Genomic DNA, 23,964 nt, shown 5'->3' with positions numbered 1-23,964 from the left:
GGCCTCCCGCGGTCTCTCCTCCCACCTGCTGGCCCCGCTCCGCGTGCGCCCTGTCTGTGCTGACCAGCGCGCAGGGCTGTGACGGGCAGAGGCTGCCGCTGGCTCATCTCCGCGCTCTTGGTTCCACTTGACGGGAGGGGCGTTTATTTTTAAATTGTGCTCAGAGCTGTGACTTCTACAGAACTTTGAGCAGGATTTATTTTAAAACTAGAGGCCTGGTGCATGAAAATTCATACACTGAAGGGAGGTCCCTCAGCCCAACCTGACCCTCTCACAGTCCTGGAGCCCTCGGGGGGAGGTGACCCGGCGATCAGGGGAAGGCGACGCCCCATCACACCTCTGCTGCTGCCACTGCCGGCAGCGCAAGCCTCGGCCAGCCCTCGTTACCCGAGCCTCGGACGGCCCTGGGCGGCTGGGGGGCTGAAGGGATTGGGCGCCGCCATCTTTGAGGGTGGGCAGTCAATTAGCATATTCCCTCCTTACTGGCTGTGGGCACTCCCACCTTTGCAACAGCATGAGGGTCAATTAGCATATCCCATCTTTATTAGATAGGATTATGGTTAAAGGGGGGAATACGTCTGTGGGCAAGCCCACCCCCGGATCCCTTGGCTCCGCAGCGCCACCTGTTCAGGTAACTCATCCAAGTCAGCTGGCTTGTGCCCCTTCCTGCCGGGGAGCTTGCTGGTCACTGAGGTTTTAAATCGTCATGGAGGAAGCTCAGCCTGTGGGCCGCCCGCCTGTGAGCCTGCAAGTGGAGATGGTCCGTCTGTAGTCACTGCAGCTCTGCGTGCGCCCTGAGCGAGGCCCTGCAGGCGGGGGCAGGGACAGGGACCCCGGCAGGCGGGCAGGGCCGCGGCCACAGGGCCAGCTTCCCGCGCCGGGCTGGTGGCCTGCCCTTTGACCTCTCACTCCCCTCGAGGACGCTGGCGAGTCTCCTGCGTGTGAGCGCTGACACGGCCCGTCCTGTCGCTTCCGCGGCGGGGGCTCGAGGGGAGACTCCGTCCTTCCCTCCTGGGTGGCGGGTGCCTGCGTGGCTGGGACTGGGCTTCTAAGGTCGGGGTGCTCGTCCTGTTGGTTTCTTCCTGAGGCGCAGCTTCAGGTTCTGACTTAGTGTTTCCTGGAGAAGCAGTGTCTTCTCACATCTCAAAGCTCAGAGGGCGTGCGGGCGATCGGCTCCCAGCATGCACGGCTCCCAGCATGCACGGCTCCCAGCATCCACGGCTCCCAGCATCCACGCTCCCAGCATCCACCGCTCCCAGCATCCACGCTCCCAGCATCCACGCTCCCAGCATCCACTCTCCCAGCATCCACGGCTCCCGGCATCCACGGCTCCCGGCATCCGCGGCTCCCAGCATTCGCGGCTCCCAGATCCACACTCCCAGCATCCACACTCCCAGCATCCACGCTCCCAGCATCCACGGCTCCCAGCATTCACGGCTCCCAGATCCACGCTCCCAGCATCCATACTCCCAGCATCCACGTTCCCAGCATCCACGGCTCCCAGTATCCACGCTCCCAGCATCCACGGCTCCCAGCATCCACGCTCCCAGCATCCACGGCTCCCAGTATCCACGCTCCCAGCATTCGCGGCTCCCAGATCCACACTCCCAGCATCCATACTCCCAGCATCCACGATCCCAGCATCCACGGCTCCCAGCATCCACGCGGGTCTCATACAGGAAGCCGTGAATGAGATAACTGCCTGCTCCCTCTCAGCCTCAGCCTGTGTGCGTGTCCCTCCAGGACGCCATGCGTGGGGCGTGCACACGCGTCACCGCCTGCCCTCCCGCTCCCGGGGCAGAGGGAACCACAAGAAGCAGTGGCTCCCGTGGTGGAGGCCGGCGTAGGCCGCGCTCCCAGCTTCCTCTGGGCAGGAACCTCGCGGGGGGTGCGACGTGCGCGGGCCTGGGGCTCCCTCCCCGGAGGAGCCTGCACACGGCTCGGTGCTGGGCCTCGGGCGGCTGCGCGGGGGGGGGGGGGGGGGGGGGCACGGCTGTGCGGGACAGGCTGCGCGTGGGGGGGTGGGGGGGCGGGAGCTGCCCCCGCTCCCCCCCCCACACACACAGAGCCTGCAGAGCCACCGTCCTCTGATCAGAGCCCAGCCGAGCGGGCGGGGAGGGTGCTGGGCGACTCAGCTGCTGGGAGACACTGCGGGGCTGAGGGCGGCGCGGGGTCTTGCTGGTGGCTGGGCAGCCCCGAGACCAGGCGCAGCCCTGGCCGCCAACGCGGGTTCTGCAGGCCCCGCAGCTTCCTCCGCAGCGGCCCCCCAGCGGCTTCTCGGATGATAGAGTGGGAGCAGCGCTCACAGAAAGAGGCTCGGGGTGCCCCCCGGCCTGTCGCCTGGGCTCTGGGACAAAGGGCTTGGGTGCCTCTCGGCAGAGTTTGTGGGAACCGTGGTCCTCATTCCCAGAGGGACAGACGGCAGTGGCGTCCACCAGGTGTGACTCAGAGCTGAGCACAGCGCAGCCCAGTTGGCCTGGACCCAGGGCGGGGACAAGGGGGGCCATGTGTTCCTCCCCGTCCCAGGTCCCAGGTCCGGCGGCGCAGTGAGCACCCTCCCTGTGAGGGGCTGGTCCTCGAGGGTCCCCCGCCGCTGGCAGGCTCGGGGCTGCTTCCAGACCAGGCACATCACTCACCTGGGATTCGCCTGTGAATTTATGAGCCATTCCGAGCTCATGGCTTGATTTTTTATTTTATTTATTTATTTTTAAATATATTTTTGTTGATATCAGAGAGGAAGGGAGAGGGAGATAAAACATCAGTGATGAGAGGGAATCATTGATTGGCTGCCTCCTGCATGCCCCACACTGGGGATCGAGCCTGCAACCCCGGGCCTGTGCCCTTGACCAGAAGCGAACCTGGGACCCTTCAGTCCGCAGGCCGACACTCTAGCCACTGAGCCAACCAGCTAGGGCATGGCTTGATTTTTAAAAATAAAAGTTAACGCTGGCTGTTGGCTGTGTGGGTGTTTGCAGTGAAGCGCCTGTCGGGGCGAAGGGCGGGTGAGGCTGTGATGGGGGCCCCTGGCTCGAGCGCCGGGTCCTGGCCCACCGCCCCCAGGCCGGCAGCCTCTTCCTCTCCGGGAATCTGCGTCTTCGTCTATAAAAGGGAGCGCTTCCTTCTGAGGCCCCTGTGCCAGGGTATTTTTAGCTCAGCAAGTGGGCCGCTCCTGGGGGCAGGGCTGGGATTCCTCCGGGCCCGGGGACCGTGGCCTCGCCTCGGGGCGTCTGAGCCGTGAGCTCGTGTTCTGGTCGAGCCGGACAGCCTGTCTTCTGTGTGGGCGCAGTGACTGCCCGCGCCGTCACCTCGCCTCCTGGCCCTGACAAATGTCTGCAGACCCAGTCGACGTGGGGGCCCGTCCGTGAGCTTCCGTGTCCTCCCACCGCAGTCCGGGCGCAGGAGGCACGCGAGGCTGTCCCTGCTGCGGCTCCCCGGCCGGCCTGCAGGCTCCCAGAGAGGCCCCGGACCCTTCACCCGCTCCCTCACTGGGGACATCTCAGTGACTGGGGGGCAATGTCCCAACCAGGAAGCAGCGTGTGTGTGGCTGACCGTGACCACACGTGCAGGTCTGCATCACCGTCCCGCCACCGCCACACCCCTGCCCATCACCCGGCGTCACACCAGCCCGCCCGCAGCTCAGATTGTCGTCCTGAGAGCACTGCGTACGGACCGGACATTCCTCTCGAGTTTGGCTCTTTCGGACTCCGCATCCCGCCTTCATCCAGCTGTTGTAGCTCATCCCTTTTACTGCTGGGTAACCCCCCTTTACTGCCGAGTCATCGCTGCTCCGCGGTGGGGCTCCCACCCCGGCCCAGCCCCCCACGGAGGGACGTGTGGTTGGCTCCTTTGGGGCTGTTGCACATAAGCTGCTGCGACAGTCGTGTCCGGGTCCTGCGTGGACACGTGTTGTCCTTCTCTGGGCCACGTGCCTGGAGGACAGTTGCTCGGCTGTATCAGGGCCTACATTCCGTTTAAGAAACTGCCGTTTTCCATTCCCGCCCCAGCGCACGAGGATCCGCTCCCCAGCCCCCCCGGCACCTGGCCATCTGACGCGGAGCCTGTGGCTTCCCTGGTGCTGGGCAACATGGGTGTCCTCTCGTGTGCGTGTGTGTGCGTGTGCGTGTGTGTGCGTGTGCACCTGGGCCCTCCTCGGTGACCAGCCTCTGCGTGTCCTTTGCTGACCAACCTGAGTTCTCTTGATGGTGGAGTTTTGAGTTCTTTCCAAGTTCCCACGTGTGACTTGACGTGACTCCCCCTGTAGCATCCTCGCGGCCTCCTGGTGAAACTCCGATGAACCCCTTTGCTGGCTTTCCTGGGGCCCTGCCCCGGGGCCCTGAGGACTCCCCCAGCTCTTCTCCCAGCCCCGGAACTGGGCTGTTCTCACCTTCTCTCTGGCCCCAGGGACGTCTTCGTCTTCAGTTTCGGGGGGCTGAGGGGGGCTCATCCTCTGGTCCTTCCTCACCTTCCTGTAGGGGTGCCTTTGTTGCCAGACCTGGGACATGGCAGCGAGCCTTCCTGAGCAGTTCTCACCCCACTCACTCCGGCTCCTGGGGCTGCTGAGCCACAGGCCTCAGGGCGGGCCACAGGGAGCCTCCACCCTGCCCGCCGGATCTCTCCTTGCTCCTCTGTGTGTGGCGGGCGCTGCAAAGCCTGGCCGGGGTTCTGACCGCGTTCTGCGGGCGTCTGGCGCTGCTCCCATTCTGTTTGAGATCTTCCTCATCCTGTAGAACGGGCAGTTTGATGTTGTTCCCAGGACATGCGGGTGCGATGGTTGAAGACTTTGGGTCTGATTTAAACCTTGTGTCTCCTTAGCTCCCCCCTGACACGGCCCTGGTGGGCGGGGCAGGGACACCCAGTGCTTCCGGTGGCCCCAGGCGCTGAGGGTGTGCGGGCGCAGATGCATTCTGACCCCAGGCCGGCCTCGGACCTGCTGGCCCGAGCGCCCGTGGGCAAGGCCTGGGGGCACGCTGTGCTCTCCGGGCTGGTCTGCGCCCGAGGGTGAGGCCTAGGACCTCCGGCCTCCTTCCGAGCCGTCTCACCCCGCTTGTCTGAATGTGCTTCCTGAGCGCCAGGCGGACGGGCTGTCACGCTTCGCTGATGAAACGTCAGCATTTCTCCTGAGAGGCTGTGAATGTCTCTGGGATGTTTTCTGTGTTTTTGTTTGTTCATCTTTTGTTTTTGCCTCGTTGCCATCTCCATCGCTGTTAGCATCCCCGTTCAGAGAACCGCTGTGCTGTGCGTGCCCGGCGCTCCCGGGGGCATGGCAGGAATTCCATGGCGTGAGGACCGGCCTCCATCTGGTCCTGGTGGTCACAGCAGGCGCCCGGGCCCTGGGCGGGAGGCAGCGGTCGAGCGGTGGGAACCCCGGCGTCTCCCGCGGCCCCTGTGGCTGGGGCCTCTGGCGGTGGTGCCCGCAGCGCCCTGGGTGGAGTGGGAGAGACGGTCAGGCCCCTGGTGTTCAGTGAAGGGCAGTTTCCATCTCAGAATCGGGCTGAATTCAGTGTAAATGCAGCACTTTACCTGCAGGAGCAGGACCGCGTAGCGCCTCCGGGGGTGATGGGGGCGGTGAGCTGGCTGTGAGCAGAGGGGTCACCTGAGCCCCCAGAGGCCATGCCCTGCCCATCCTGGCCCCCCGCCCGGGTGGGAGAGGAGGCGTGGCTGAGCCGGTGCAGGGTGAGGGGTGCCTGGGTGACTGACGTCACTTCTGTTGCTGCCTGAAGCCAGACACCAAGGAGACGGCTGAGCTTCCTGTCCCTCCTCCCGCTCCCTGCCCGTGGCCACCAGCATCTGTTGTTCTAGAAACTCCCAGGGGATGTGCCGGACCCTCCTTTCCGCTCTGGTCCGAGGCGTGTTCCTCAGCAGAGGGACCTGCGAGTGGGTTTTCCCTGGAGTCTCGGCCGGAGGATGTTTGCGCTGCTGCCGAGGAGCGGCTCAGTCGCAGCTTCGCTTTCCCTGTCGCTCTGGGCGGCGCGGCGAGCTCTGACCTGCCCGCTGTGGGGCGTGCGGTGCGCTGGGAACGGGCGTGGCCGCAACTGGCCCCGAGCTGGTGCCCGAGCTCCTTGCCCGGGCCTCTCGCAGGAGATGCCGGTCCTTCCAGGAGGCGGGCCGGGCGCCAAGCGCGCTCAGGTGCGGCGTGGGGGGGTGAGGAGAGCCACAGCTGGGGGAGGGAGCTGTCTGCGCAGCGGGGCGGTCTGCCCTGACTCCCAGTCAGACCCGGGTCAGGACAGGCAGACACCCAGCACTGCAGACCACTCCAGTCCCCTCGCGACACCCAGGCCCACGCTGCCTGGCCAGGGACACCACACCCTGCTGGCCCTGCAGGGTGGGGCTGGCCCAGACGGCTCCTTTTCACATGACTTCTCTAAGCGCTCTGGGGACTTGAGCAGGGAGAGCATGGCTCCCGCTCTGTGGGATGGTGACGGCGCTCTCCTTGCCCCGAAAGCCCTCCGATCTCTCCCCCGCTTGATTCTGCTTGGCAGCGAAGACGTGTTCTCACACCCTTGCCAATGAGGCTCGATGGGAAAAGCCTGAGAACGTCTCTGTTTGGAGGCTGCACAGAGCCTCACTCCACGCTGCTGTGGAGTGTTACACCGCGTGGAGAATTCTCTCATTCTGCCTTGTACCCACGCATCAGTCCATGTGCATGTACTCTTCCTGGTACATGGAAGGTACACGTGCACGTGTGTGCTGTATGTGCAGGGAATAGAGTGACCTAACCCCCTGCACGGGATGAGCCGGGCAATCAAGGAGGGCTGCCTGGAGGAGGAGGAGGCCTTGGGAGCCAAACCTTGAAGAATGTCCGTCCTGTGGGACAAGGCCGTGTCTTGTACTTAGTGTCCGTCAAGCCCAATGAGCAGTGGTGACGTTGTGACTGGGCCACATTGTGAGGTCTGTGGGTTAGGCCTCCGAGGCTTTTTAAAGTTATGTGTGTGTGTGTGTGTGTGTGTGTGTGTGTGTATGGCCCAGTGCACGAAATTCATGTACATTGAAAGGGAATTAATTAGAGGATGTGAGCGTGAGGCAGTCCGCGTTTGTGAAATTCAATGACATGAATTTTAGCTATTACTTTGCCAAATAAATGGAATTTACAGATATCATTTATAAGAGCATTCAGCTTAATATTAAAAATTCTGGCTACCAAGTCAGGTCTGTTTTCAACTTTTTGCCAGTGTTGTAAATTGTTTGGGGTTGCATGTCATGGTTATGAATAAATCGGGCTTGCCATACTTCGTTACAATTGTCATAGCATCCTGATATCGCTGCTGCATGTTTCTGGGACAACCCTCAGAAGATGATGGAAGTATTATCATTTTACCAATCGGCACATTGTCATTTTTAGATCTAGATTTGAGATAATCCATCAAACCACTATATTTTTCAACTCTCAACTTAGAGTGGTTTGCTTTGATGAAATTTATCCAATTGGCCTCCATTTTTGAATACGAATCCACGATAAACTGTTGAGTTAATTTTCCTGCATTTAAAATAGGATTGAATGTGTCCCGCGCAGAGAGATGAAATCCATAATACTGCATTTGTGTGACTCGTGTCCTTACATTTTGTCTAGTATGATTGTCGATTACACTGTTGTCTCTGCATCTTAATGCAATATCTGTCCCCCAGCTTGTTCACCATGTGGAAAAAGAATAGGATATGTCATTGCATCTAATGTAGGAAACAGGATATTTGTTTCATTTTAGTGGCATTTGCATTATTGGGATCTGGTTTACAATGAATGAGCAAGTCCCTTTCAAAAGGAGGTTATCCATCTTCATTTCTGAATATGACAGCAACCTCGGTTACACGGGGAGAATTATATCTACCTGGGTCACTGTTACGATCGTATTTAATCGCCATTGTTACCTCTGTGGGAGCAATACCTTTTGCTGTTGCTTCAGATTGGGCTTCCTTTTCTACCTCATGTAGCATCTTGTACGATTTGTTAATTCACTTATTTCATGCATGCGGTTGTTGGTGTTGATCATGAGTCTTTCTGAGCAGCCCTGGTTTTCTGGCATTGCTAATCTTTTATTTGTAGGTTCGGCTGTATCCAAAATATAGAGTTGAGCAAACTTCCGAGAAACACCATCCGAAGGGTGTAAAGTTCCAGTACAGTGATAAACTTGTCCATGTATTCTAAAACAGTATGGCCCATACCCTGATGGCGATGCAATATTTGCACCCATGGAAGCAAAAGCAAAAGAACTATTTATGGAACAAATATTTTCTATGAAATTTTTACGGTCAGAATCTTCGTTTGTCATTAATCTTTTTAAATATGCCGGGTAATCTGGAAAATGTATATCATTTGGACAAACTTTCCCTTTGCTACAACATCGAGTAAATTTCCCATTGGATGGTTTTTCATCAGAGAAATTTAGTGATAGGCAAAATTCACATCGAACAGTCATTCCACACAACTATGTTCGAGGATTGCATCCTCATGTACTCCATTTTCGCTGAGAAGGCAGTTCCTACTGGTATTGGTAGTACTTCTTGATGACTGTTCTCTAGACGTACTCTGTCATCGCCACCGCCTTCTCTCAACTTCAAAGGCACGTTGGTCTTTAGACATTTTCTGTCGGTAATGCCGGTGTGTTTTGGCATCAGAGCGGCGTTTTTCCAGTAGCTGGTGTTTAGATACACCCTGTCGCAGGCGCTGCCTTTTTTCAAGATCAGACGCACGCTGCTCTGCAGACACTTTCTGCCGATAACGCCGGCATCTTTCGGCTGCAGAGCTGCGTTGTATCAACAGTTGTTCTTTAGACATAGTCCCACCTCTCTACTGTCACGGTCTGAGATGCAGGTGAATGAGTCCTGGCTGTCAGGCTGCTGAGAGCTGTCTGACCAATGGCTGATTCTGGCTGATTCTCTGGGGGTGGGGCTTCCTCCTCCCTGCTGTCAGTGTCCACAGCTGTGATGAGGAAGCTGGGGTGACAGAGGGAGCCGTGCCCTCCAAGCCGCCCTCCCTCTCGCTCTGCTCTATTTCCAGTGGTCTCCTGCTCTACCAAGTCCTCCAAACCTCCTGCTCTCCGCCTGCTCTCCCGCTCTGCTCTCTGCCTGTGAAGGTCCCGGGAGCCCGCGGGCGTAGCTTGGCACAGCCAGCCTCGCCTCCCGGGGCTGGCGATGGTCCCGGGAGCCCATGGCCACCTTTACCTCCCAGGGCGCTTGACACCTGCATATGCAAATTAACCTGCCATTTTTGTCAGGTTTATTTGCATACCCACTCCTGATTGGCTGGTAGGCATGGCTTGTGGGCATCACGGAGGGATGGTCAGTTTGCATCATTCTCTTTTATTATTATAGACTAGAGGCCCGGTGCACAAAAATTTGTGCACTCAGGGGTGAGGGGGTGTCCCTCAGCTCAGCCTGTGCCCTCTCACAGTCTGGGACCCCTCGGGAGATAACGACCTGCTGGCTTAGGCCTGCTCCTGGGTGGCAGAGGGCAGGCCCAATCCCTAGGTACAGCCCCTGGTCGGGCTCAGAGCAGGGCCGATTGGCGAGTTGGGGCACCGCCCCCTGTCATGAACAGAGCAGGGCGGATCAGCAGGTTGCGATGCCACCCTCAGTCACACTCAGGGTAGGGCCGACTGGGGGGTTGGGGCACCGTCCCCTGTCACACTCAAGGCAGGGTCGATGGGGAAGTTGCGGCACCACCCCCTGTCACACACAGAGCAGGGCCAATCAGGGGGTTGGGGCGCTGCCCCCTGTCACTCACAGAGCAGGGCCCATCAGGGGCGTTGGGGCTCCATACCCTGTCACGCACAGAGCAGGGTTGATCAGGGGGTTGGGGAGCTCCCCCCTGTCAGGCACAGAGCAGGGCCCATCAGGGGGTTGAGGAGCTCCCTCCTGTCACTCACAGAGTAGGGCCGATAGGGGAGTTGGGGCACCGCCCCCTGTCACACACAGAGCAGGGCGGATCAGGGGGTTGGGGCGCCGCACCCTGTCACACTCAGGGCAGGGCCAATGGGGAGGTTATGGCTCTACCCCGTCACACACAGAGCAGGGCCCATGGAGGGGGGGGGGCGTTTGGGGTGCCACACCCTGTCACATACACAGCAGGGCTGATCAGGGGGTTGGGGCGCCACACCCTGTCACACACAGAGCCGCAGGGCGATCAGGGGATTGGGGAGTTCCCCCCTATCAGACACAGAACAGGGTGCCTGGCCAGCCTGGGTGAGGGGATGATGGCTGTTTGCAGCTGGTCACACCCCCTTCAGGGTGGGGGTCCCCACTGGGGTGCCTGGCCAGCCTGGATGAGAGGATGATGGCTGTTTGCAGCTGGTCACACCCCCTTCAGGGTGGGGGTCCCCACTGGGGTGCCTGGCCAGTCTGGATGAGGGGCTGAGGGCTGTTTTCAGGCTGGGGGGTGACTGAAGCTCCCAACTGCTCCTCTTTTTCTTTTTCTTTTTTTATTCTGGGCCAGCTTTAGCTCTGAGGCTTGGCTCCAGCTCTGAGGCCTCGGCTGCTGAAAGCAGGTATCTGGTTTGTTTGGGTTCTGTAATCGAAACACTGTTTCAACTCCAGCTCTGAGATCCCGGCTGGCTGAAAGCAGGTTTCTGGGGTTTTGTTTAGATTCTATATTTGTAACAATGTTTCAAACTGCAAGCTCAGAGGCCAGCAGCGGCAGGCGGGGAAGGTTGGGTTCCTCTGTCACTGAAGCAAGCAAGCCTCATGTTCGCTTCAAACTGCCTGGCTGACGGCCGCCATCTTGGACGGCAGTTAATTTGCATATCGCCCTGATTAGCCAATGGGAAGGGTAGCAGAGGTATGGCTAATTACCATGTTTCTCTTTTATTAGATAGGATATTTTTTATTGATTTCAGAGAGGAAGGGAGAGGGAGAGAGAGAAACATCAATGATGAGAGAGAATCATTGATTAGCAGCCTCCAGCACACCCCCTACTGGGGATGGAGCCCACAACCCAGGCATGTGCCCTTGACCGGAATTGAACCTGGGACCCTCAGTCTGTAGGCTAACACTCTATCCACTGAGCCAAACCAGCCAGGGCTTAAAGCAGTTTCTTTAAATCATTGTCAAGGGAGAAAAATGAAAGAGAACTGGACATACTGTGTGCACACGAGTCGGCACTGTCCCGTGTCAGTCCCACAGCATCTCATTTAAACTGTTCAGGCATGGGCTTTAGCATGTTGCAGCCATCGCCACACTGATCTGAGCACGTGTGTCAGCGCTGAAAGAAACCCACTCCCAGCGGCGGTCACTGTCCACCCCAGCCCCGCCCCAGCCACTGCAGCCGCCCACTGCCTGTCTCTACTCAGGGCCAGACCTCTGTGCCCATGAAGGGGATGGCCCTGCGGGGGCAGCTGGCTGCCCGGAGCCTCCCTGCTGCAGGCGGGCGCGATGTGGCCGGGTCCAGGGAGAGGATGGCACCCCCTCGGGGGCAGCGTTAACTGCAAAGCTCGCTCACTAAACCCAGCGCGGGCCGGGACCAGGCTGCCGATGTTCAGGGAGTGCACTGGGCGGCCGCCAGCCAGGACACGGGCACTTTCTCCTCCTCCAAGGGAGGCCCTGCTGCGGTGTTTGGGGGAGTGAGTCCGGAGATGCTTTGAGATCGCTGTTGCAGTAAATAGTGTGACAATGTTTATCGTTAAGCCTTCGCTGGAAACTTCCCATCACGGCAGGAAGCTGTCTGCGAACAGTCACTGGGGTGCCAGGCTCGGGGGCAGCGCATGCCCGGCCTGTGGGTGCCGCCGGACGGCAGCCGTCTGCGCGCTCATGTCCTCCGCCTTAGCTGGGGCCTGGGAGGCCTCCGAGGCGCTCTCCTCTGCCCGGAGCGTCTCCTTCGGTTAGCAAGCCGTTCGGTGGGGGCAGGGACAGTCTCCGAGGCCCGTCCAGGCCACAAGCTCGGCGGGAACCGGTTTTCAGATCCCCAGGCGGGAGCTTCCCTCGGGACCGCGGGCCATCTCTCGCCTTCACCTACACCGTCTGCAGCGACTCCCGTCTGCCTGTGACTCTCAGCTGAAGCGCGTCCTCCTTCTGGGTGACCGTGGTGGCCCCGGTCGCTCCGCACAGACCTCCACAGTGCACGGCGAGGCACGGCGTGCCCTGGGCGGGCAGGCACCGGGCCTGTTTGTTCCTTTGTAGCAGCTAAAGGAAGAGACAGGGAGAGGCCACGGAAACTGCTTGTCATTATCGTTGCCTTCATGTCTAATGCTGTGGGACAGGTGTGTGCGCACGTGTGTGTGTACGTGTGTGTGTGTGTGTGTGTAGAAGGTGGAGGACGGCAGTGTGGCTTTAACTGTGGCTTAAAGGAGAAACAGGCAGGATGTTTCCAGAGCCCTGGTGGCTCTAGGCAGAACCATGGGTGGTGCCGACCGTGACGGACCCCCAGCCCTGACCTCTGGCGTTCAGGGTCAGCAGCACCACACGGAAGCAGCGCGGGAGCGTCAGAGCCTTTGTCCCGTTTTAGTTTGGAAATAGAGACGCAGGGCCTGTGGGTCAGCGGCGTCCTGGGGCTCCCTGCCGGCCGGCGCCCCCTTCGGGACCACGTGCAGCCCGTCGCTCAGTCTCCGGGAGAATCGGCACCGGCCGGCGAGCCTGTGGGACCCCAGCTTTCTCTGCGATCCGTGCAGGTGGCGTTCAGAGCAGGTGCACGTCCAGCAAGTGACAGTGTGGGAGGGGGTCACCCGGAGGCGGGTGACCTGGAACCCGGGCGACACGTTCTCAGTCTCGTTTCATAACAACGGCTGTTTTATGAGAGCAGCGGGGACCGGCGTGAGGGCTGCCTGCCGGGTCCACGGGCGGGGCTGGGCGTCTGCTCAGACATGGCGCTGAATTAGGAAGCGGCGGGCGTGGCGGAGGAGCTGCTGGGAGGCCCCAGCCCTTCCCGAGAGCCCGCGGCCCTGCCAGGTGCCGCGCGGCACGAGGGGCGCCTTCCGAGCGATGCGGGTGCTGGAGGTGGCGCTGGTGCACGTGCTTCCTCGCCCGCTTGTCACAGGAGCCGCTGCTCGGCTGTCACTGTCCGGGCGGCCGTTTTGCCCGGTTCCCGTGTCACCACGCGTGCCGCCAGCAGCTCGTGGGGAACGCGTCGGCCTGGACGTGAGAAGGGCTGCGGGGTCAGGACGGCCCAGACTCCTCCCAGTGGCGCCCTGGGGTCATGGACACACGTGATGGGGCGGCCCCTGGCCCCGGCGGCATTGGTGTGTTAGCGCGTGGTCTCTGCCAGCGGAGAACACCAGCTCCTCCCGCCCAGAGCGAGCTGAAGCCGCCGCCAGCCTGGGTGTCCCGCTGCTCCCGACGCCCGAGGCAGGTTCACGGGCGCCTGTGCTTCAGGTCGGCTCCGTCGTTAAAACCGCCGCGACCACGTGGCCCACCGGCCCAGCCTCCCAGCCAGTGCGCTCGGGGCGGCGAGCCCGCCGACAGACGGTGGACAGAGCGCTCTGCCTGCTGGGCCTCGCTGGAGATGACGTCAGAGGTCCTGGCGGTTCCTGTCTCCTGTTCCCGGCACGAAGGACAGTGGTGTCAGCGCCAGAAAGCGCCCGATGGAGCACGGGCCGGGCCCGCGAGGCTGTGCAGGCTCAGGGCCCGTGGGCAGGTCCCTCCTGACTGCGCTTTCTCCTCTGCTCTGAGCTGACGCCGCGCTCTCTCTCTCTGCAGGTGCACCTTCCGCTTCCCCAGCACGGTCATCAAGATCCAGTTCACGGCGCTCTACCACCAGGAGGAGGCCCCCGCCTCGCCGCTGCGGCCGCTCTACCCCCAGATCTCCCCTCTGAGGATCCACATTCCGGAGCCGGACCTCCGGAGCCTGGTCAGCCCCATCCCCTCCCCGACCGGCACCATCAGGTGAGCAGCTCAGCCCCGGGAGCTCCCGGCTCCTCTGCGGGCCGGGGCCTGGGCGCCAGGGGTGCTGAGGAGGAGATTGGATGGACGAGTGGGGCCTGCGTGTGCTCTGTGCAGCTGGAGACGCCCTGGGTGGCATTTTGAAGCTGGAGGAGCATCTGGGGACCTGGCCCTTGGCACAGGTCCCTGGAGAATTCTCTCACAAAGCGCAAGTCCCGCCCCGCTCGTCACGCTGCCGGTCTGAAATGTGAGGGCCTTTGACAGCAAGCACAGGCTCTGTAAGACGTGAGAGCATGTTAACCGTGTGTGTGAGTCCCCGTCTGTCTCGATGTGACAGCCTCAGGGCAGTTCCAGAGGGAAGCCTGCCACCAGAGGTCGGTGTGCAGGCCGGCGGCCAAGCTGTCTGCGGCACCTGCCAACCCTGATCTCCTGTCACTGCGGCCACCGCGGCCTCCCGCGACATCTCCCCTGTGGCATGAGGTGTTTGTGGGTCAGGCTTAATGCATTTTCAGATCGTCTCCTGCTTCGCTGAGGATGTTTTAAAACGACATGGCTTTCCTGCCTTCACTGTGTGTGTGGGGGGGAGGGGGGGAGGCTCTGAAGCCCCGACGCACGCACTTGGCGATTCGCCTCCCCCGGCCCCGGGCGTTTCCGCAGGGCTGTGCGTCCAGGCGCAGTGTCAGCCCCGGGAGGCACACGGGCTCTGCCAGGGCCTCGGACCACAGGCACCGCTGTGAGTGCAGGGCTGTGCTAGCGGCTGGTCTGCCTCCCTGTGCACCAGGCTCGCCGCGAATCCGGTGGCTGTTTCCTCCCTGGGCCAGGCTCCCCTTGGGAACCACACGCGGGTTCATCTCTGTGATGATCCCGTGTCTCTGGCGCCTGTTTTCCACCGAGACGTGTTGGTCACACGTTGGGAGTCGCTCGCATTGAGCTGCGGGAGTCGGTTCCCCCAGGGCCCGTGATAGGTGTGTCCTGCTCCTGCAGAGAGAGTTCGGGGGCAGCTGCAAATGGGCCCCCGCTCAAGTCCGGGGCCTGGCCGGGGGCAGGCGGCCGGGGGGGTGGGGCAGGCGGCCTGGCCGGGGGGATGGGGCAGGCGGCCTGGCCGGGGGCAGGCGGCCGGGGGGATGGGGCAGGCTCCTCGGCCCGGGCCTTGTGTCTGTCCTCAGTGCCGTCCGCGCTGTGCTGCTCCGCGTGGCCAGCACTCACCAAAGCTCTGCTCGAGCTTGTTTTACTCGTCCCGCTGGCTCTGCTCTGAGGCCCAGACTTAGCTGCATCCTTGTGTGTCCACACTTCGAACCCGAGTTTCGAGGGAGGCCCCACCTGAGCCCAGACTTAGATTGCGCTGTGCAGTGCTCCTGCCTTTCCACGCATGTCATGAGCACACGGGTAGAACGTAGTGCAGCACAGCGAGCGGCCTCTGGAAAACAGTCTGTAGTTCTTCACACTTCAGCAGTGTTCCATCTGACCCAGCCGTGCCCTGGGCCCGAGGTCGCATAGAAGCATGCACGCCGGGCTCGGCTCTGCAGGGAGGTCCGTGGGCGCGCACGCCGGGCTCGGCTGGGAGGTCCGTGGGCGCGCACGCCGAGCTGGGCAATGAGGTTCGTGCAGCCCCAAAGCAGAGACAGCTCAGGTCCACCAGCCGATGAGTGGACACATGGGAGGTGACTGCCCTTCCGTGGACGCGGTTCGGGCTAAAGGCATGTTCAGTGTGGTGCCTCGACAGCAGTGTGCCATGTGCAGGGCCAGCTGGTGGGAAGCCAGCAGAGCAGGCAGATGTGCAGGGACAGGAAGTCGGGGAGCGGCCGCGGCTGGGTGGTGGCAGGGCCTTTCTTCCCGGCGTGAGGAAATGTCTGGAATGAGACGCTGTGGTGGTTACACAACTTGCAGATGCAGGACACGGCCTGTGCACTCGGAATGTGTGAGGCTGTGCGTCACCCTGAAGCTGACCCTTTACCCAGCAGCACCAGAGCTGTGAGGGCCCATGACGGCGTGGTGTGCTCCACGCGGCCAGGGAGACCACAGCGGGCAGCCCCACCCCAAACCTCAGCCTCTCCCTGAGTCCCAGCCTCTCCCTCACCGCCAGCCTCACCCTCACCCTCACCCCCAGCCTCACTCCAACCCCAGGCTCTCCCTCACCCCCAGCCTCACCCTCACCCCGAGCCTCTCCCTGACCCCCAGCCTCACCCTGACCCCCAGCCTCACCCTGACCCCCAGCCTCTCCCTGACCCCCAGCCTCACCCTGGACCGCATTAACAACTAGAGGCCCAGTGCATGAAATTTGTGCACTATAAGGTCCCTAGGCCTGGCCAGCGATCAGGGCCAATAGGGGCCTTCCTTCCAGCTGCCGGCTAGGGCCTCCCTTCCCCAGCTGCCGGTTGCCAGCTGCTGGCTGCTGGCCAGGGCTTCCCTTCCCCAGCTGCTGGCTGCCGGCTGGGACCTCCTTTATTCCGCGCCGGCCCCTGGTGGTCAGTGCACATCATAGCGAGTGATCGGTCTCCCATTCGAACTCCCGCGGGGACAATTTGCACATTAGGCTTTTATATATATATAGATGAGTTTATAATCGGCCAAGTGTTTGGGTTCGTACCTGGAGAGCTTCATAGAGTAAATGTATCTCCGAGTCATGTTCCAAATAAAAGTGGGCCGCCTGGTGAGGAGACTCGGGGAGCTGGTAGGAGTTGTTGTTGAGAGGAGGCCGAGGGCGTCCAGGGCGTAGGAGGCCCTTTCACTGAGCAGTGTCTCTGGAACTGCTGCTCTGACAGTCCCGGCGGCGCCCTGTTTATATTTAACTTGTTTTAGGGGCTGCCTCGTCCGTCTCCGTCCTGCTGGTTCCACTCTGTCCTTCTATCTGCCGCCCACAGGGGCCTGGCTTCCTGTTTTCATTTGGTAAAACGTGAGCAGGGAGAGCAGTAACTGGAACAGGGTTTGTGTTGACACTGTTTCTCTGGCTCTGGAATTCAGCTGAGCCTTCAGAGACCCCAGAGGCCTTGCCAGGCTTAGCTCCCAAGAGCCTCTCTGCAGGGAGGCGCCCAGTGTTTGCCAACAGCCTGGCTGCCCTCCCCTGGGGGGGTGGGGGGGGTCCTCCCCTGGAAACCAGGCAGCTCCGCCTCTCTCGGAGGAAGTGCCCTGGGGGAGCGCCTGGCAGCCCAGCCCAGCCCTTTCTAAGAAGGCAGCCTGGCCCAGGGCCCCCTCTCCTCCTGTTTGTCTCCTAATTTGGTGAGGCTGCCACCCTCTCGCCCCATTGGCTGCTGGGTCCCTGCAGTTTGGAGACCTGTTGTTCAGTTTGGGTTGGTTTTCTCTGCACCTTGTCCCCAGCCCCTGCTGCTCCAAGATTTGGGGAGTGGCTGTACCGTGGGGACGCTCTCCCTAGTAAACAGCCCGGCCCTGCCCCCTGGCCCTGCCCCCTGGCCCTGCCCTCCTGGCCCTGGCCCTGCCCTCGGGCCCTGCGTCTTCCGCCTGTTTCAAGTGTTTTGCTTCCCGGCTGCCAGGCCAGGGTGTGTGCTGTGTGGTCAGGTGGTTTTCTTCACCCTGAAGCACTCCACCCAGAAAATGAATGAACGCTCTCTCAAGCGAATGTTGCTATCGAGGCAGCGTGGACTTTTTCCGTTTGAAAGCAGCGGTGTTTATAGAAAAGAAGAAACGGGGCATCGTTTGCTGGGTGTTGCCGTCTGGGAAGTGCTCCTGGGAGCGAGCTTTAGAAACTGCCGCACTGACCCCGAGAGGCACAGAGCGGCGCCTCCGCGTCACTCAGCCCGGCTGGCACAAGCTGTTTCTTCTGAAAGCTCCTCTTGACTGTTCTATTGTAGACGTCAAAAACGGAAGTAATCTGTTTACTGAAACTTGGCAAAGGTTAGCAGAACATGAAGTAAAACAAAAAGCAACTGGCACCAAAGTCTAAAGCCCTCACAGCGCCCTCTGCGCACAGTCCCGCTCTCTGCCCGTCTCCCCTGTGGCCCGTCTCCCTTGTGGCCCAGCCCCGCTGTGGCCCGGCTCCCCTGTGTCCCAGCCCTGCTGTGGTCCAGCCCCGCTGTGGCCCGGCTCCCCTGTGTCCCATCTCCCCTGTGTCCCATCTCCCCTGTGGCCCGGCTCCCCTGTGTCCCATCTCCCCTGTGTCCCATCTCCCCTGTGGCCCGGCTCCCCTGTGGCCCGGCTCCCCTGTGTCCCATCTCCCCTGTGGCCCGGCTCCCCTGTGGCCCGGCTCCCCTGTGTCCCATCTCCCCTGTGTCCCATCTCCCCTGTGGCCCGGCTCCCCTGTGGCCTGGCTCCCCTGTGTCCCATCTCCCCTGTGTCCCATCTCCCCTGTGGCCCGGCTCCCCTGTGGCCCGGCTCCCCTGTGTCCCATCTCCCCTGTGTCCCATCTCCCCTGTGTCCCATCTCCCCTGTGGCCCGGCTCCCCTGTGGCCTGGCTCCCCTGTGTCCCATCTCCCCTGTGTCCCATCTCCCCTGTGGCCTGTCTCCCCTGTGTCCCATCTCCCCTGTGTCCCATCTCCCCTGTGTCCCATCTCCCCTGTGGCCCGGCTCCCCTGTGGCCTGGCTCCCCTGTGTCCCATCTCCCCTGTGTCCCATCTCCCCTGTGTCCCATCTCCCCTGTGTCCCATCTCCCCTGTGGCCCGGCTCCCCTGTGGCCTGGCTCCCCTGTGTCCCGTCTCCCCTGTGTCCCATCTCCCCTGTGGCCTGTCTCCCCTGTGGCCCGGCTCCCCTGTGGCCTGTCTCCCCTGTGGCCCGTCTCCCCTGTGGCCCGGCTTCCTCTGTGTCCCGTCTCCCCTGTGGCCCGGCTCCCCTGTGGCCCGGCTCCCCTGTGGCCCGTCTCCCCTGTGTCCCATCTCCCCTGTGGCCCGGCTCCCCTGTGTCCCGTCTCCCCTGCGGCCCGGCTTCGCTGTGGCCCGTCTTCCTCTGTGGCCTGGCTTCGCTGTGGCCCGTCTTCCTCTGTGGCCTGGCTTCGCTGTGGCCCGTCTCCCCTGTGGCCCGTCTCCCCTGTGGCCCGTCTCCCCTGTGGCCCGTTTCCTCTGTGGCCCGGCTTCACTGTGGCCCTCCTCATGCAAGTCCTCAGAAACGTCTGAGCACCTGACCTCGGCGACAGTGCTCAGCCTGGTTCTCATTAAAAACCTGCTCTTTAGGATCAGGAGCCACAAGACACTCATTTCAGTGACAAATGGAAACGGTGGCTGGCGTGAGGCCAGGCCTGTGCTGAGGCGGGCACAGCGATGCTCCTTACGGACCGGCACCCCGAGGGCAGGGGCAGCGGTGCCCGTGGACAGTGCAGTCCTCATGCCCTTCGCTCCTGTCTTAGTGTTTGTTTTTGTGATGTTCACCAGGCGGCACTGCCCTCCAGCGCTCCCCTCGCGGCACATGCACCCCCAGTTCTCAGGTTTGCATGTGACAGACTGACTTCACCGTGAGGCTCGTTCCCTTTCTCCTCCCCCCTCTTCCCAGGAAAGCTCCCCCAGGGCTGTCCACTGAGTTGCATTTTCCTCTGTGTCGCCTCCAGGGCACGGAGCACTTCTGTGCTCTCGGTGCAGCCGTTGCAGTGGCTGCGTGCGCCCTCCTGGGTAGCCCCGGCACCAGGTCCCTATCAGCCTCGCCCCTGGCGGTGCTCTTCTCCCCACCCCCACCCCCCGTCCCCCATCCCCCATCCCCCATCCCCCACCCCCCGTCCCCCATCCCGCAGCGTGAGCCTCTCGTGCCATGCGGGGTTAGGTCTCTGTGCTCGAGGTCTGGCACACCCACCCTCTGCCCAGAAGGATGCCTGTCACTTGACCCTTCACTAAAAGGCTTTCCTCTGGCGTCCAGGCCTCACCCCCCCCACCCCCCAAACACCCCCGTGCCGGGGGCCCTGGGAGTCCCCTCCCCTGACCCGGAGTCTGCCTGTCCCTCTGCCCTTTGTTTATGGGGGAATGTCTTGGGGGGTGGGACCAGCGGTGAATGCTTCCATCCCTCCTGCCCGTCACTGTTCTCCCTTCGCACAGGCCGGCGGTTACCTGCGGAGACCCTCGGTGGGGAGTGTCCCTCGTAATTCACATCGTTTTCTAGTTTCAAGTGTTGCTCTTACACTCTCCTGACTCCTGGTCCTTCCTCCACGATGTCCTGGCCGAGCTGGCTTGTGTGCCCAGCCGGTAGCGTGTCCGCCGCACGGGCACGCAGGGTACCCCCCACACGCCGCTGCCTGCTCGCCCAGTGCCTGAGCGCGGGCACAGACATGGCAGGCGTGTCTTGGACGGTCTCCGAGGCCGTGTGCCAGGCCTGGAGGAGGCGCCACTCATGGCCTGAAATGGAAAGTGACGTCCGGTCATTTTCCATAAAAGGCGGCGGCTGCCGCTCGCGTGCATCTCGCTTTGTGTCCACCTTGCACCGCAGCCGGGGGCGGGCACCTGAGTCATGTGCCCGGTGCTGCTCTCCACCCGGGTCCAGGCCCCGCACGCCTGGGCGGTCGCGTTGCCCTCAGCAAGCGGCTCTTTGCTTCGGCTCCATCCAGGAGGCCAGCGCGGCTCCCAAGAGACACTCTGCTTCTCCTTCAGGCGTTCTCTCGGTTCTGCTCGTTGCCGGGCAGTTTTGGTGGAGCAGCCTGAAGGTCTCGGGACGCTGGCCATCCTGCAGCGGCCCCAGGCGCTCGGCATGGCGTGCAGCGGCCTCCGCCCTGACCTGGAGGCGTGGGGTCGGGGTCCCAGGCGGCCTCCGCCCTGACCTGGAGGCGCGGGGTCAGGGGGAGGGAGTCCCCAGGCGGCCTCCGCCCTGACCTGGAGGCGCGGGGTCAGGGGGAGGGAGTCCCCAGGCGGCCTCCGCCCTGACCTGGAGGCGCGGGGTTGGGTGGGGGGGGTCCCAGGCGGCCTCCGCCCTGACCTGGAGGCACGGGGTGGGGGGTGGGGGTCCCAGGTGGCCGTGGGCTGAAGGGTTCATTGAGAAGCTCGTGGCTCGGAGGCCGGAAGCCACGTGCGCACAGGCACGTCTGGAGCCTGGCCCCGCCCGAGGTTCGGCAGAGGCTGCGAGCGGCTCTGTGTCCCGGGCCGGCCCACGCTCCTGCTTCTGCTGGAGGTCGGCCTGTGGGAGGCAGCCTACCCCTGTGGTCGGCCTTCTGAGGGCGCGACAGCAGTTTTCTCTGATCTCCCACAAAATAGCGGGGGAAGGGTTGCGTGGCCAGGAGCCACCGCGTCCTCTCTCCACTGGGGGGTCGGGTCCAGGAGGGCGTGGACGGTGTGGAGCAGCTGCAGGGCCTCGCAGGACCTCAGGAGAAGCCACGGGCTGCGTGTCCCCCGCCCCGGCTTCACGCGTGGCGTGGCTCCCAGGACGCACGGGAAAGCCCCGCTGCGTGCGTGGCAGGGGCCCTGGGATGACCCTCCCCGCCGCCGACCTCGCCAGCAGGTGTGTCGGGGCCGCGCCCGGGAAGGTGCGGTGCTGCTTCCCGCCGGCGTCCCGTTTGGGTGCCGTGACGTTGTGCACGCACAGCACCGCTCGGCGTGTGCGGGGACCCGAGGGAGGAGCAGGGATTCCCAGGGAGGGTCCTTAGAGTCTCCGCTCCTCACGGGCCTTTCTGGAAGGCACTCCGACCCGCCTGGGGGCTGAGGGCTGCTGTCCCCCACCAGCTGCCCGCGGCCAGGGTTTCATTCTTTCCTTCACCTTCCTCCTCAGCAGCAACTTCTCAGGACGCCCTCTCCCCTGCCCCCAGGTGTCGCAGGGCAGCTTGTGTAACCGGGCCCCTCCCGGCTGGAGACAGGGAGCTCTGGGGGAGGGCCTGGCTCAGCTGCGGGTGTTGGGACATGAGGGGAGGGCGTCAGGCGGGACACAGGCTCCTCCGGTTCCGTGCTGTCGTGGGTGTTCTCCGGATGCCTGTGATGGAATGAAGGTGAGGGCCAGTGTTTCTTCGGGGTTTGTTACTGAGAGGAAAGGGGCCGAAGCCTGTGGCTGGGCCGCCGCCCCGGCAGGCGGGACGCTGGGTGGCACGGGCCTGGGACCCACAAGCCGGAGCCTGGGCTGCCCGCGGGGTTGGCCGTGGAGGAGCCAGAGATGCCGGGGCGGCCGTTTCAGCCGAGGAGAGGGAGCCAGGGGGCTGTGGCCGGCAGGGCTGGTCGCCCCTGAAGGTTCCTGCAGCAGCACCCGGCTTCCACCTTCGCTGAGGGTGCCCCCGTGTGGACGGCGGCGGCCCCGCAGCCACGGCGCCTGCCCTCCGGGCTCGGCCTCCGGGCCAGCGTCTGTGCTGAGGACGTAACTGGTCCCGCCTTCACCCGGTGGGTGCGCTGCCATCCAATCACAGAGCAGGGAGGTGCGGGCGCTTCCCGTGCCCCGGGCCGCGTCCTGCACAGACCGACCAGAGCGCGTCCTCTCCCCACAGTGTTCCCAACTCCTGCCCGGCCAGTCCACGGGGGGCCGGCTCCTCCAGCTACCGATTCGTGCAGAACGTGACCTCGGACCTGCAGCTGGCCGCGGAGTTCGCCGCCAAGGCCGCCTCGGAGCAGCAGGCAGACGCGTCCGGAGGAGACAGCCCCAAGGTCTCGCCCGCAGCCCGCCCCTCCCGCCCACCTCCTGCGCGTGCTCCTGCGCGCTCCTCCTCACCGCATTCCCGCCTCCCGTCTGCGGAGGACCAGACAGTTGCAGAGTTTCACGTAGTGTCTGAGAGGAGAGGTTTTGCCTTACGACTCTGTCTCGCTTCTTTCCCCCCCGAGGACTTTTAAAATCAGCGGTGAGGTGAGGAGTGAGGTGTCAGCAAATGGTGACGAGACCCTCCTCCCTGCGGGAGGCCCAGGGCGCTTCCTGTGGGGAGCAGCCCGTGGCGGGCGTGCGGTGGCCGGCGCTGGTTGAAGGAGACACACGGCTGACCTTCCCGCTGGCGCTTCTGCGCTGGGAGGCCGTGGGTGGGGTGGGCTGGGGGCCGCCTCGCTCACGCTGCCTGCTCTGCTCCCCAGGACGAGTCGAAGCCGCCCTACTCGTACGCGCAGCTGATCGTGCAGGCCATCTCCTCCGCGCAGGACCGGCAGCTGACACTAAGCGGCATCTACGCCCACATCACCAAGCATTACCCCTACTACCGGACGGCCGACAAGGGCTGGCAGGTGAGGCTCGCGCCCGGCACGGCACATGGCCCCCAGAGCGTCCAAAATGGGCTGCATCCCGGGGCGTCCGGCCCCGCCCGCGGAGGGCCAGGAGCGTGAGAATGGCTACACCCGCTCTTACGTTGCTAGGCTCTGTGCTCACAGCCACGTGTCCATCGCGGGCGCATTCCTGTGCGTGGGATCGTAAGACCGTGTCTGCATTGGGCGTAACCAGCGTGTCCCACTCATCATGTGTCTCCCAGTTTCTTTCCTTTGCCAGTGGACTCGGTGCAGGGTTTTGTTTGTTGTTCTTGTTGATCCTCACCCGAGGACATTTTTTCATTGATTTTTAGAGAATGGAAGGGGGCAAGAGACAGAGAAACATCGATGTGAGAGACACATCAATTGGTTGCCTCCTGCATGTACCCCGACCAGGGCCAGGAATTGAGCCTGCAGCTGAGGTGTGTGCCCTTGACCGGAATTGAACCCGGGACCCTTTAGTCCAAGGGCCGACGCTCTACCCACTGAACCACCCAGCCAGGCTTGGTGCCAGCTTCAACCTGGACACGCCCTCCACCAGGGATTGCGTTTCCTGTCTCGCGTTTGTTCTAAAGAGTGGGAGCGATGCTGACCTGGACTTTGACAGGAAAAACTGCCTGTGCCTTTGCACTGCCCCATAAGTGCCCTGGCCAGCCCGCGGGAGCCGTCGCCGTGTGACCCCTGAACCCCGGCCCTGTCACCTTCGTCCCGCATCCCTGCGCCCTGGTGGGGGCACTGGGCGTGGCTTTCTGATGCGCTAGCGAGCGGTGCCATCTCTGTTGCCTGCAGAACTCTATTCGCCACAACCTCTCCTTGAACCGCTACTTCATCAAAGTGCCCCGCTCCCAGGAGGAGCCCGGGAAGGGGTCCTTCTGGCGCATCGACCCGGCCTCCGAAGCCAAGCTGGTGGAGCAGGCCTTCCGGAAGCGCAGGCAGAGGGGCGTCTCCTGCTTCCGCACGCCCTTCGGACCGCTGTCCTCCAGGTGAGCCGGCCGCCGCGGCCACTCCACACCGGCCCCTGGGCACCACCGCCCTTCCCCTTGTCCCGAGGGAGGGACTGTCCAAGTCCGTGGGCCCCAGCCCTGCAGTCGGCGACCGTGGCTGC

The 23,964-nt window shown here is 62.7% G+C and overlaps 1 protein-coding gene across 1 annotated transcript in view; it reads left to right on the top strand.

The window, feature by feature from the left end:
* The window catches only part of FOXK1 (forkhead box K1), a gene marked incomplete at its 5' end in the record, with an annotated part of 43,694 nt that overhangs the window by 15,984 nt on the left and 3,746 nt on the right, over nt 1-23,964 (top strand). The window contains 4 exons of the mRNA XM_081091535.1: nt 13,618-13,803; nt 22,124-22,280; nt 22,695-22,841; nt 23,649-23,842. Coding sequence (XP_080947661.1) covers nt 13,618-13,803; nt 22,124-22,280; nt 22,695-22,841; nt 23,649-23,842 — 684 coding nt within the window. The remainder of the gene's footprint in view (nt 1-13,617; nt 13,804-22,123; nt 22,281-22,694; nt 22,842-23,648; nt 23,843-23,964) is intronic.

The sequence above is a fragment of the Myotis nattereri genome, assembly GCF_964212035.1.
Source record: "Myotis nattereri genome assembly, chromosome: 5".
NCBI classification, from domain to species: Eukaryota; Metazoa; Chordata; class Mammalia; order Chiroptera; family Vespertilionidae; genus Myotis; species Myotis nattereri.
Note: the sequence above shows the minus strand (reverse complement) of the source record. Positions and strands in the feature narration are given on the sequence as shown.